Source organism: Syngnathus leptorhynchus, chromosome 11 (genome assembly GCF_054491065.1).
Source record: "Syngnathus leptorhynchus isolate UIUO chromosome 11, UIUO_Slep, whole genome shotgun sequence".
NCBI lineage: Eukaryota > Metazoa > Chordata > Actinopteri > Syngnathiformes > Syngnathidae > Syngnathus > Syngnathus leptorhynchus.
This window is the reverse complement of record NC_141205.1, coordinates 12639893-12653115: the sequence shown is the minus strand read 5'-3', so window position 1 is coordinate 12653115 and position 13223 is coordinate 12639893. Positions and strand designations below refer to the sequence as shown.

Genomic DNA, 13223 nt, shown 5'->3' with positions numbered 1-13223 from the left:
ACTAAGTTCTAAACAGATGTCAGATTCGAGACTTTTGCACTTAAGGAATTTTTACTGTCAGACGCCAATAAAAGAAAAGGACAAGTCATGCTAGCGAGTTGAATGTGTTGTGTCGCAAAAAGAAACAAATCGACAAGCACGCAAGCACATCAGCTTTGAGTTCCAGTTTATTTGCTATTATCGTTTATTTACTTTGTTTGCATTCACCAAGGGCGACTCGGTGGCGCACTGGGTTCACCTCCACCCTCCCTGTTTGCATGTTCTCCCCGTGTCTGTGTGGGTTTCCTTCCACATCCCAAAAAATGCTTCTCTAAATTGTCCCTAGGTATGAGTGAGAGTGCGGACGGCTGTTCGTCTGGGTGTGCCCTGCGATTGGCTGGCAACCGGTTCAAGGTGTCCCCGCCTACTGCCCGATGACGGCTGGGATAGGCTCCAGCACGCCCGTGACCACCGTGGGGACAAAGCGGCTCAGAAAATGGATGGATGGATGGGTTCATCAAAAATGCTTGTTGGATGAAGAATAGAACAACACGTTCTTTCCACGTCGCGCATTGAGATTGGGCTCAACCCGTGACATGGCTTCCTGTCCTGGCGTGGAGTGTTTACTCCTTGCGCATTTCAAAAGGCAACGCAACGTTCACAGTCTGCGTTTGTTTGAGGATGCTAAAGGTTATAAAAATAGAAAACCACATGTGCAAAGAGAAATGAAACACAATGGTCATGTGAGCGCCGCCTTCATTTCCCGCAACAGGCGCGGCAGGGAGGGGAAGACGAGGCCTTAGCAACCCCACCGAGAGCCGGGCATTGCGAGTGCCCTGGTTCGCCCGTGCGTAGCCATGCTCTTTGGCCTCACTCGCTGGACCATTCAGCGCGGCGCAATGTGGAAGGAGGTAAAAAGTCGGGCGTCAGGGGTGCGCACGCCCACTTCACATTTGCCGACGGAATTCACGCCATCCGGGACCGCCCTCGGACCGAGCGGCGGGTTCGATTTCCGCTCGGCAGAAGGGAACGGGGAGAAGCGCCAATAGCGGAGGGGGAACGTGACCCGGTAGAGCAAAGTTCGAAGCGTGCTGCAACGCGGGCGCTCGCTGACCAGTAGGTGGGGTCAATGCTGAAAGAGCTTTTCCACGCGAGGCGGACACGCTCATTGTGGCACCGGCGCCAGTGGGTGCCAGTGGAGCCAGCGCTGACCCGGAATCAGCGACCCAAGCGATACGAAGGCCTCGCCCAACAGCGTGTTGTCCCAGAAGGTGCCATCGGCCAGCACACGCACGTGCACCTGGCGCCGCTGCAGGTCACCACGCGGGATGCGCTCGTACACCAACTGCCGGGCAAAAGACACAAATGTCGTGTTAGCATCGTGGCACAACTCGACGCTGACGAGTGCCGGCCGGCCGGCCGCACGCTACGCCGCCTCCACGTCTAACGGCAAGGCTAGGAGCCTCTCCGTTTTGGCGTGCCGTAAATAAAGCCCGTCGCCTTTTGAGGTTTCTGGTCTTTGCGCTCACTGTCCGAAGCAAAGTTCCGATACTTGAAAGACCGACGGCAGCACCGAGACAAGACGCTCGCTCGATGGACCCCCTCCTTTCAGGGGTCTCAGGCCTGCTTGCTTTTGTGCCCGCAAAGTAGCCTGCTAGTTTGCCACTCAAAGTGGCATTAAAGTGTCAGTGGTGGAAAGCTCCGCCTCCTGATTGTGCGCCATTCTACAGCAGCTTCTTGGCTTCTATCTGGGCGCAATTTCTGCACAAGCTGCATTGTCTGCCTGCTACTTTAGTCATTCCAATCGTAAGTTGCGTGGGTACCATCTCGTTATACGTTGGGTTGCAGGTGCGTCGCGCCGCCTTGGTCTTCCTCTTGGTGGTCTTTTGTGGGTCTGGCAGGAGGTAGAGTTTCACGTACGGGTCAGGGTCAGTACCGTCCTGAAGCGGCTGCTGCTGGCACACGCACGTTCACATCAGTGGGCGGGCCATGTGTGCCCCCCCCCCCCCAATACGCGCAGCAGGACACACTGACCAGGCCTCGGATATGCATGACCATGATGAAGAGTTTCTCGTTGCGGTAGCAGATGGACAGTTTGACCTCGCCCAAATCTTTTCCAGCCGGACTCCACGGCATTTCTGTGTGTGCGCACACGCAAAGTTACACACGTACATACACAGTCGTGTCCGGCACGCACCAATCTGCGCATTTTTGTATATATACCTACAGAAAATGTTGGTGGTTTGTGATTTATAATTTGGGAAGAATACTAACATCTTCCAGTGATCCAATGAGAAAAGCTCCTCCTGAAGCTCACACTCAAGCAACTGCCCCACGGGAGAGTCAATGTGAACTTCAACCCGTCTATGTGTGTGTGTGTGTGTGTACGCAAGTGTTTGCATGCACACCTGTTTTGCTGCTACCGCTGCTGCTTGGCCCCGGTAGCTCGTCTCTGGGTAGGGGGTGGAAGAACGTGTACACCAGATCACACTGCGCATATATATGTATACATATATATAAACACACATCTGCCAGCAACTCGTCCACACGCGTGCGTTTGAAAGGACGCACCTCCGCGTCCGTCTCATGTAGTGCAACTGACCTGCGCGACATCCTGGCCGGCGTGGAGGAGCTGCCACACGTAAGCGTTCAGCTCGTCTTTGCGCCGCTCCGCCGCCCCCTCGCCGCGGGAACGGCTCATCGCCAGGCGGCCGGGGAAGCTGGGGGCAGGACCAGCGCCCAACTCAGAATTGTACAGCCCTGGTGTCCCGCCAATCAAAGGAGGAGAGACGCACGCGTTTGGGGATACCTGGGAAGCTTGGATGAGGGGAACAGGAGCCTGAGTTTGCTGTGAAGTTCCTGAAACTCCTCAAAGGTCCGTAGCACCAACTGCGCCTCCTGCTGGCCGTCACGCTCCACCTTTACCGCGTAGGTCTAGAACACCAAGCGCACGCGTGGCACAGCGTCATCGCGGCAACTGGAGGTGGCCGGCGAAAATGAAGGAGTCCCACCGACCTGAGCTTTCCCGTGGCTGCTGCCGTGCGCGCACACATAGAGACTTTGAATGACGCGGTCGCTCTGGGCCGTGTGCACGCCAGGGGCGAATGACAGCGACGGGACGTCCTCGCCACACGCGAACTTCATCTGCGCCAGGTTGTGGATGAAGAAGTTCAGCTTGGTCGCCACGCTGCCCAGGCTCGACTCGATCAACCTAACCCCACGCGTGCACGCACACACAAGTAGCCATGAGGTGCATCTGTGACAGTGTTTGCTGGTGTTCAGGTGGCATCACATGGTGGCGCCTCAAGACACGTGTGAAACCACACTTGTAGTATTTCAAATGGCTTTTGCACATTGAAATGTGTCTGTGGCCAAAAAGCGCACGCAAATTCCTTCCTTTCATCATTTGTGGTAGCGGCATGGCATGGCATGGCATGGCATGGCATGGCAAAGCCACTCTTTTCACAGCCAACGGAAGCGGGCCCGGACCATTTGCTGCAGTGGTTGCCGGAGGACGACACTGACACTAAGTCTTCACCTGGTGAAGTACATGGTGGCGTCCGCTTCCGACTCATGAGGCCTCAGAGCATCGTAGACGTACTTGAGATCGTCGACGTCGGACAGTTCGGGAATTCCGCACGACAGCATCTTGGAGACATAAACAGCAGACTGCTCGCCCTCACTGACGGAGTGCGCGCGTGGAAATCGGCAGATGTGCGCCCACCAGGCCGAGCAGGTTGACGAAGAGGTGCGCGTGCTTGCGGATGAGGTTGTAGGCCTCGCAGCAAAGGTCCACAAAGTCGTGGAAGCGACTGGACGGTTTGTCCCCACCGTTGATGACGTAGGCCATGTCGGATGTGAAGACAAACGGTGCGCGGTCCCTGAGGCGAGAATGGGGATACAGTCAAGAGCAGGGGGTCCCTAACAACACATAGATTTTTATTTTTTTTTAATCGACGATCAATGAATTCAGGTCAAGACGCTCGTCCCGGTCAGGTGACACGTTTCCCCAGTCGAGCCCGCAAAGCTAGCAAAAATGAGGAAGAATTGATTTTGAAAAATTCTCTCCCAATTACAGCCATCGGTACAGGTCAAGACGCTCGTCTCGGTCACGTGACATGTCACCTCAGTCAAAAACGAGCAAGAAGCAGAGATGTTTGGAAAGCTTCTTCGGAAAGGGAAAAAAGCCCAATGAGGAGACTGAAGAAGAAGAGGCTACCACTTCTAAGAATCGGAAAGCTACATTTCTGGAGTTCTACTTCAAATATGGATTTATCGCCACAGGTGACTGACGTGCCAAGCGCACTCAGCATATGTGGCGAAAGGCTAGCTAACGAGGCAATGACGCCTTCAAAAGTGCTTTGGCACATAGCATCCTGCATTAAAAGAGCATTAAACCTTAACCACTTCGGGTGTCCTCGTCTCCGATTACGCCTAAATGGGAGCGGCTCGTTTCTGAGAAACAAGCTCAGCGCGCCCACTAATTCAATGTAACGGTGAGTTTGATTTTGATGTCGTTTATACTTGTTTTCATGCCGTATCATTTTATTTCATTGTATTTATATGATGAATGTATTATTTATTTATATAAATGTATTTATTTATTCATATATATAAAGGCTGGTCCGCTCAAATATTTCTGACATGTGGAGCAAAAAAGGTTGGGGGACCACTGCTGTGTGCAAGGTGACCTCTTAGGTCCACACTAGACCTCTGGAGGGCGCTGTCATGCTCTGGCATGCAGCTGCTACCTTCACTCACCGCTTGATGTTGCCAAACATCTGTGTGTGGCCCAGGAACCTGCCAAAGTCGATGTGGAACATGTGGCCGCTGGTCTTGAGCATGATGTTGTCATTGTGTCGGTCGCAGATTCCCAGAACGTAGGTGGCCACGCAGCATCCCGCGCACGAGTAAATGAAGTTCTCCACTGCCTACCCGGACCAAAGCAAAGGTGGCTTAGGGCAACGGGGTGCGCTCGCGTCTCAAGTCACCTTTGCCCTTTTAAACAAGATGCCAGCGACGGGCAGGTAGGTCCACCTTGTCGTACTGCTCTTCGGCGGAGTTGTGCTTCTGAAGCCAGTCGGCCAGCGGTCGGTCTTTGAAGGATCCCGTCACGCCGTGCTCCACCTGGATCTTGCGCAGCGTCTCGGCCTGAGGGATCATCTCCACCATGCCTGAACGCAAAGACGGCCGGCCGGCTGGCCGGCCACCAATCAGACACCACCCGGCCGCCAGCCCGCCAAAGCGTTCCTCACCGCGGCCCCGCCCCGTGGATAAGCACTTGAAGATGACCATTCTCATGTCCAGACCCTCCTGGAGCCAGATCCTGTTCATAATGCGGATCACCTGCAGCGTCAGCATGTCCTGACGCAGGTCATCACCCGACTGCACACATACGCGCACAAAGGAAGCAATGAAAGTAGGAATGAATAAAAAAATAATAAAAAAAACACAGATACGACAGGCGGTCTGACTTTGAAGATGACGCTGATGTCGTCGCCAAGTGGGTCGAAGTTGCAGAAGGTCAACTTGAGCGGGACAGTGTTGGAGTTGAAGAAGGAGCACGCCTGCATGGCGGCAAGAGAGAGGGAGGGAGGGAGGGAGGGAGCGGCCCCCCTCGGGTCAGCAGCGTTGGCAAGGGGGGGGGCCGGCCCGCACGACGGGCCCTGACTCACCTGGATGCAGATCCCCCGCACCCGCAGGGCCGGGTTGAGGGGAAGTCGGCAGCTGCCATTGATGGAGAAGAAGTTCTTCATCTCCTCCAGAGCATCCCGCAGCGCCGCCTGACAAACGCGACGTGCGGCAGACGTGAGTCAGCCGGCCACCTTTGACGCGGCCATTGGATCCCTTTGTCGAGATACTTTTGAGCGTTAGCCGAGCTGCCTCCGAGGACCCATATCCGAGACTTGATTTTCAAAAGGCACTGCCGTGGAAGGGGCACGAGCGGCCATCACTCCCAAACCTACTTGGAGCTATGTTTTCTGCCAATCAGATTGGAATCCGGTCCTCTTGGCCCTGAAAATGTGTCACTAAAGGCTGTTGGAGACGGCTAAAACGCCCGGCAGCCTTTTCAACAGAGGGCCCGACTGCGGGCGGCTGTGCTCGGATGTGACGAGAAGGGCCGCTAGCACCCGAAGGCAGCGCAGGGCCGAAAATCGACCACCCTCGGTCGACACCGCCCACTGACCTGTCTGGCGGCGGGCACGGCGTCCCGGACGCTTTGGGACACCCTAGTAAGGATGGACACCATCCAGCACTGGCGGTCCAGTTGCTCTCGGAGGCTGCGGCCCACGCAGCACAATAGGGCAGCCAGCAGGTGCTGATAACGAGCGCGGAACTGGCTATCCTGCAGGTTGTCCTTCAGCAGCCTGACGGACGGGGCCAAGAAGGTTAAAAGAAATGTAAGAAATAGAAGGTGCGTGGGCTAAATTCACCAGAAAAGCTGCTGAGTGACACTCAGGTCTTGGATGGCGCGCCGCAGCAGGAAGCGCACCAGCGAGCTGTCCAGGTAGCACTCATACTTCACCGCCTCACCCAAAACAAAGGAGGGGGGAAAATAAATGTCACATCGGATGGATGACTCCAATCCAACTCCATCCATTGCGTGATCAAACAGTCGAGTCAAAGGAACAATTGAGCCGAGTGAGGTCAAACCTGTACGAGTTGAGGCAGGAAGTCGACCAGCTCCGGCTCAGAGAACGCATCCATCCACTTGACGGCCGTCCTGCGAAGCTCCTGGTCCGGGAACCTGCAACGGCGGCGGCGTCACGGGCGGCGTCCTGAGCATGGCAGGCCGCCGCCGCTGTGGCACTCACGAGGCGTGGAGCAGGCCCAGTGCGTCCAGGTGGCCCGGGCAGGCCCACTCTTTCAGCAGCGCATAGATCTCTGGCAGGCAGGCCCACTGCCAGCAGGGGGCGCTGGCCAGCACCAGTAGAAGCACGCCGCTCTCGGCCCGGAGGAAGGCCTTCTTCTCCCACAGGGCACGCTTGTCCTCCGCCGTCAGCCTGAAATGCACACGCTAAAGCACTTTGAGCGCTGGCCACCCATGCGCCAGAGACAGCGGCTCTCTTGTGGCTGACCAGAAGAAGGCCTTCTTGCGGAGGATGTCGCGCAGCACCACCTGGCTCTCGGCGTCCAGTTGGGAAAAGTCGTATCGAGGGCAGAAATCGGTGGCGGGCGGTGTGCCAAAGACAACCTGGAAGGCCGGCGATGGGAAGTCCACCTGTGAGCCAGCCAGCGAGCTCGTGTGAGGTGAGATGAGCGCCGCCGCCGCCGCCGCGCACACGGCTCCTCCGGCCGAGGGAGGCATGTCCCACCTGTAGGATGACGCTGTCCGGCTGGCTCAAGTTGGGCGAGCCAGAACAGGTGTTAACGCTGCTCCCCGCTGCAGAAGGCCAAAGGCCCAGCAGCTTCCTGCCGCGCATCAGCACGCTACACATGCCGCCAGCCTGCCGTTAGCGCGCTAACAGGGGCGTTAATGGTGGGGCAAAGGGGACGGACGGCACTTACTGCCTAAAGTCAAAGAGTGGCAGGGTTACCCAGCCCAGGGCTTCGGCGCCACGCCGCAGCCTGCCCTTCTCCTCTGAGCTGCCGCCGGGGGGCAGCAGCGAGCTGGCATACAGCGTCACCGTCAGCTGTGTCTCCCGGGGAAGCTGGCTGATCTGCACCGGGAAGGTCACTCTGCCACAAGTGCGGGCCGATGAGATGAGAAGACAGACGACGGGCACGGCAGCAAAGACAGGCGCGTGCGTACCTCTGGTCCCACACCACCAGGTGGAAGAGGTATTTGCTGACCAACTGCTTGCTGGTGTGCTGGGGGGCGCAGAGCTCCACCCCTCCGTGACTCAGCGCGCATGACAGGAAGTAGCCCTCGTAACTGCGCGTGCAAACAAACAAACACGCACACAGAGGTGTCAAGCCCCTCGGCGTGAGAGTGTAAGCGTGCACCCGAGTGGACAGGGATGTCCCCCGCACCCACCTGGCAGCCCAAGTGACGGGCAGGCGGTGGGCGGCATAGACATTGAAGGAGAGCACGGCGGCGGTGCGCCCCGCCTCCTGGACGGGTGCGGCGCCGGGGCGGTTGTGCGCTGCCGTGTGGAAGTCGGCGTTGAAAGAGGTGCAGTACAGGTCCACTAGGTCCAAGATGGCCGCCGTCAGCCTCTCCACCAGATTCTCTGCGAGAGAGACGGCAAGCAGAGCCGACGGGAAATTGTGAGAACGAGCGACGGGAGGAACACGAACGAGCCGACTTACCTCGATTCTCCCGAAAGCACACCGCCGAGGCATCCTGCCGATCAGAGAGCACGTGTTCAGAAGTCTTCTTTTAAGCTTTCAACGTCAGGTTCGAAGTTTCAAATGTGGATTTTGAACCAAATCTAAAGCCCGGCCCGTTTGACAGTTTTAAAAGCCAAAGTTGGCGTTTGCGCTGCGGCATGACACAAAAGCCCGAGTGCACCTTGAGGACTTTGGGCCGAGCGGGCAGCCGTCCGAGCGCCGCCGTCACCTCCGGCGTCTCCACGCCCGCTAGCGAGCTGCACAGCACCTTCACCGACTGGACCAGCCGCTCCACGCGAGGCGGCGCCGGCTCCGCCTGCCGGGACCCGCGCCGCCCGAGGGTCAGTCAACTGCTCACCGCACAAAGGTCAGTGGCCTGCGCTCGCCGCCTTACCTCAGCCAGCACGAAGGACTCGGCCTCGTTGTGGAAGGTGTCCAGCAGCACCGTCAGAGCCTCCCTGTGTGCAAAAGCGGGCATTGAAGGACACCCTTGCGAGCCGCCACCGGCGCTGGTGCCGCATCACCTGGTGAGCGTCTGCTTGATGGGTCGCTCCTGCAGCAGGATGCTGTGGTTCAACGTGGACGCCAGCTCGTCGTCGTCCTTCTGTCGGGTCGGACCAAAATTAAGAACCTGCTACGGTTGTCGACTTCGGGGCTCAGTCTTTTGTGACAAAGCAGAGGGGGCTTTTTTCTTTTGTTGTTGGCTTTATCACATCAAGTGAGCTCCCGGTCACTTTGCTATATTGATATGCCAATCTTTGCACTGCCTCAGAAGACGTCTGCGAGTTAGTTTCAGCCACGATTGGGGTGTGTGTGTGTATTTGGCCTAGGACCGTTGGCCGCTTCAGAGAATTAGGCGGAAATGTTCTCATCTGCTAGTCGGTCTGACGTGATGACTACAAATATGCGCACGTGTGCACGGACCGTGCGTGCCAGCTCCGCGTCGATGCCATCTCGCCGAGCGAGGACCAGTCGAACATCCCGGTCCAACTTCAAACATTGTTGCACGTACTCGGAACCTGCCAAAGTCTGACAGCTGCCACACGCACGCACGCACGCAAACACACATGCTCACATTGGAGGAAGAGAAGATTGGACCGAGGGAAAAGCAGCACGTCAGAGACACACGAGAGGAAGTAGGCAACCCACACGGTAGCAGCGCCCACGCCTTTCCCAAAACAAACAAGTTTGTTGCTCGGCGAGAACGGAAGGACTTACTTTTGCAGGTACTCGTCGTGTCCGCACACCCTCAGCAGGTAGTCGTCCACGTCCAGGTGGTTCAGGTCCTCGTGAGCGTAGCACAGCATCTGGTAGATGATCAGGTCCGCCGTGGAGGAGCCTGGCGCACACGCGCACAAGTGAGCGAGCGCCTGGAAAAGGCCGCGGCGGCTGACCAACCATCGCAAGTGAAGACGAGCGGCTCCTCAAAGTGAGCGCTGATGACCGTCACCTTGACGGCAAGACACGGGCCGCGGCAGGTCTCTTCCGGGCCGGCCCGCGGAGACCAGACCAAGCCGGCGTTGGTGGAGCGCTGGCAGTGCGGGTATGCCAAACGCAGCCTGGGCAAACACGAGCCAGTTCTCAACTGTCGGCTGTCCAGCTGAAAACAACAAAAAATGGCACGGCACCTTTCCAAGGCATCGCCACAAGTTGAGGACACCCTTTTTGCTCGTATTCTCTTGACGCAACACCGCCACCTAGCTAACAATTACAGGCTGGCCAAAATGTTCTTTTCCGACTTGGTTCTTCACGTGGCGCCAAATTTGCTCTCCTCTGGCCTGCAAATTTGTTTCGGTCAGCACTGCCACCGGAAAGTCGACCACGTTTATCCAAGGTTGGCAACAAACGATTCTTTGAACAATGGATTGTGAACAATGGATGGTAATCACCCGATGAGCCTCCAATTGAGGCAGGAAAAGCCCCGCGTCAACGAGGCCCCCCCCGGTGCAAAGTCCACCCTACTCACACATCCAGCATGTGGCAGAACGCTGCCACCTCCTCGTCGCGTTCCTCCGACACCTGAAAGAGTTGGTAGCCAAAGCCGCTGGTCCGTAAGCCCGGCGCCACCTGTCGACCATTAAGTTAGACCGTCAAGTTAGCGAGCAGCGGGACTCGATGGGCTAGCCACCGCTCGCTCCCGGCAAGTACAATCTTGATGTGTGGCCAAGACACGGCAACTTGTGCATCCCTGCTTGTGCCTGAGACAGAGAGAGGCGGGCGGGCAGGCGGGTCACATGACCACTGGCGGCCGGGATCTTGTCAATACTTTGCTATACAGTACAGAGGGTCTGCCTGCCAGCTATTCAGTTCATGTCACTGGAGGAAAGAAGATGAAAGCAATCTTCCTCCAGATCAGCGCCAGGCCCGACCGACTCCCTCTATCCGGGATATCGCACAGTTTTTGGACTCAGTCAAAAGCGTTTTGTGCCCATAAAGTAGGCCACAGGAAAAGGGAGCTCATTCACCCTGTGTGCTCAACATAGGACGGACACACCACAGCACAGCACAGCACAGCACAGCACACCACACCACCCGAGCGGAATCCCAGGGCATCTTACCAGCTCCACCGACGCTTGGCGCCGCCGGTTCTTGTCGCTCTTGGCGGTGGGCAAGTACGTCCTGGGCGGGACTTGAGGGGGGAGGGTGTGGCTCCGCGCCACGGGCTTCCCGGGTGGGTCTTCGACGGCATCGCCTGGAGGGACTTTGTCAGGCTCTCTGGGATTCTCTGAGCCCCGTCGCGGCGGCGGCAACGGCGGGATGGGGTTGCGCGGGGGCACGGCGGGTGGGCTATTGTCAGGAAATGTTTGGATGCCACTGGGAAGGGGCTCGGCTTCGGGGGGGCCGTGCTCATTCAGCTCGGGGATGTAGACGGCGGGGAGGCCCCGGTGGAGGACGGAGTCGGACAGAGCCCTGGCAGAGGCCTTTTGGTTCTGCTTGAGCCTGGAGAGGGCGTCGTACTCCATCTGCAAGGCCTCAGCCAGGACCAGCTCTTTCCGACTGAGTCCAAGAGAGTCCGGGCAGGCCCGGCCGCCGCCCCCGCTGCCCTCCTTCTGGCTCTGCGACTCCGACATAACGGAAGCGCTAAGAGGACACGCGACAAGTTGGTTAGCAACTCCAACAAAATTGAGGGAATTTGCAAACTTGCCCTGCCTGGAGAGGACAGGAAATCAGCTACAATGTATTACATCCGAGGCACTCGGTTAGCGAGCGATACAATATTCCCATTGTTTAAATTGACTTGAGTCCAGGCCTGGAAGAACTCACGACGCACACACACACACAGACACACACACACACCTGGCCGTTTAAACCATACAGAAAGCAATAAGCAACGGAGCACACGTGACGTGTGTGCGTCTATTTAAGTGGGTCGTAGTTGCTTTGGTCAAGGGAAGCAGGTCCCCTTCTGGTGACTAGTACGAACATCCTCTTCTCCCCTAGCATATTTCACATGGACAATGAGCGAGCGGATAGTCGTCATCATCAGCACAAGAGTGGGTAGGTGGGTGGGTGTATGCGCCACACTTGTTTTGTTGATGTCAAGAAATGTCACGCTGTAACATTGAAACACTGCTTTATTCTATTGATTGATATTGCTTGACTGACTTTTTCTGTGCACCTATTCAAATCATGCGAGCCTTTTTGCAGGACATAACAATATGCCCGGAACTTGTCACATGACCATATGGTACCTGAGTGTGCGTGGGGGCGTCACCCCCCTGTGTGTGTGTGTGTGTGTGTTTATACAGTTCTGTGTGTTGTATTTGTGTTCTGATTGAGCAGTTATGTTTATATAAACTAATAATTGTCCACATTGCTGTTGCTCTATCTTCACGTGCTAACAAGCAGTGAGCCAGCCTCCAATCTGCTTGACTTTATAGGGCGCTTTCAAAAGAGCTGTCACCGCGCGCAGGCGCAAAAGGCATCGGGCCAGATGGACTATGACGTCACAATTTCCCGCACCCACCTTCCATCGCGTATCAAGGCACACGACGGCAATGACGTCAAACTAGTCGATTACATGATCATATCGAACATGACGGGGAGGGGCCAAAGGTTAGATCAAGATCAAGTAAATATACATAGAAAAAAAAAAAGACACCTGCACAACTGTGCATTTACCGAAAGGTGACTTGAATGCGAAGCGTTCATTTGCTCGCCCACAATGGATTGCTGCTAACTTCAAACAGCGCGGCACTCTGGCTTTCAACGGGTAACAATTGTATGACTGTCTTTTGCGCCTTTCCAAAATGTTCCGTACCTCTTCGCTTCGAACGGAGGCCGCGCGGCGGGCGGGCGGGCGGCGCAGCACGGTCCGCTCGCTTTCTGCCCAATAGCTTCAGTTAGTTCAACATTCATTTTCGGCAGATTGCAGATTAAGCCGATGTTTACCTCCAGTCCTGATTCTGACTCATAATCAATCGAACAAACATCATCGCTACGACTATTTGTTCAACTTCAGCTATTTGTTGGATTTGAGCACGGCTTGAGACCCGGCGAGTGCGTCGTCCATAGGTCAAAAGCGAGCCAGCCAGCGAGCCAGCGAGCCATGGTGCAAGCTATCCCGCATCCTAACGTGATAAATTAGCGACGAGGTTGATATTGCCCTACCTTGCTGGCTTCCCGGCGGGCCGCAGCCGGTTGACCGGAGCCTGTGTTGTGCTAGATTTGGTTCCCCCCTGCCGCGGGAGCGCGCACGCCTTGTTTGGAAAGCGATAAACCGATGCCCTACGGCGTCCTACGACGTCAGCACTATGTCGGTCTCAATAAAAACATAAAGAACTCACGTTTGCGTCAGTCCATTCAATTTTTAGATAGGATTATTCTCATTTGATGTCTTTCGATTCATTCGCCTTCTGCCGTTGAAGCGGGGTGCATTCAAAGACTAGTCGTACAAATGGACACTCGTTCACTTGACCAAAAGCAACGCTATAATTACGTGAGCTCTTTGCATAAACCCCGATGCAAAG

At 56.3% G+C, this 13223-nt stretch overlaps 1 protein-coding gene across 9 annotated transcripts; it reads right to left on the bottom strand.

Moving 5' to 3' along the window:
• Positions 1-14: 14 nt before the first annotated feature.
• On the bottom strand, positions 15-13128 carry pik3c2b (phosphatidylinositol-4-phosphate 3-kinase, catalytic subunit type 2 beta). 9 transcript variants are annotated; one of them, XM_085924603.1, is made up of 33 exons: positions 12515-12799; positions 10812-11334; positions 10220-10320; positions 9652-9812; positions 9472-9592; positions 9178-9289; positions 8778-8857; positions 8648-8711; positions 8435-8569; positions 8233-8266; positions 7958-8153; positions 7733-7855; positions 7489-7659; positions 7296-7410; positions 7059-7201; positions 6795-6983; positions 6634-6727; positions 6414-6508; positions 6167-6347; positions 5655-5762; positions 5454-5546; positions 5235-5364; positions 5017-5153; positions 4741-4910; positions 3704-3860; positions 3518-3627; positions 2995-3190; positions 2789-2913; positions 2582-2699; positions 2388-2469; positions 2014-2117; positions 1803-1931; positions 18-1324 (listed from the first exon to the last, which is right to left on the bottom strand). In XM_085924603.1, the coding sequence occupies exons 1-33, from the start codon at positions 12610-12612 to the stop codon at positions 1145-1147; spliced, it is 4575 nt and encodes a 1524-aa protein (XP_085780729.1). In that variant the 5' UTR covers positions 12613-12799; the 3' UTR covers positions 18-1144. The 9 variants fall into 9 exon arrangements, with proteins under 9 accessions (XP_085780726.1, XP_085780728.1, XP_085780727.1 ...); XM_085924600.1 differs by having other exon boundaries at positions 15-1324; positions 1816-1931; positions 5017-5177; ... (1 more) ...; positions 7059-7410; positions 12515-12808; XM_085924602.1 differs by lacking the exon at positions 12515-12799 and adding an exon at positions 13041-13128 and having other exon boundaries at positions 16-1324; positions 5017-5177; positions 6795-6997; positions 7059-7410.
• Between the last annotated feature and the right edge of the window lie 95 nt (positions 13129-13223).

Excerpts from the sequence above, each read along its gene's own strand:
- pik3c2b (XM_085924596.1), bottom strand. The coding sequence starts at position 12,612 with ATGAATGTTGAACTAACTGAAGCTATTGGGCAGAAAGCGAGCGGACCG. Across the intron at positions 6,348-6,413 it reads GTCACTCAGCAGCTTTTCTG|GCTGCTGAAGGACAACCTGC; the intron begins GTGAATTTAGCC and ends CCCGTCCGTCAG. Across the intron at positions 1,325-1,802 it reads ACCCAACGTATAACGAGATG|TTGGTGTACGAGCGCATCCC; the intron begins GTACCCACGCAA and ends TTTGCCCGGCAG.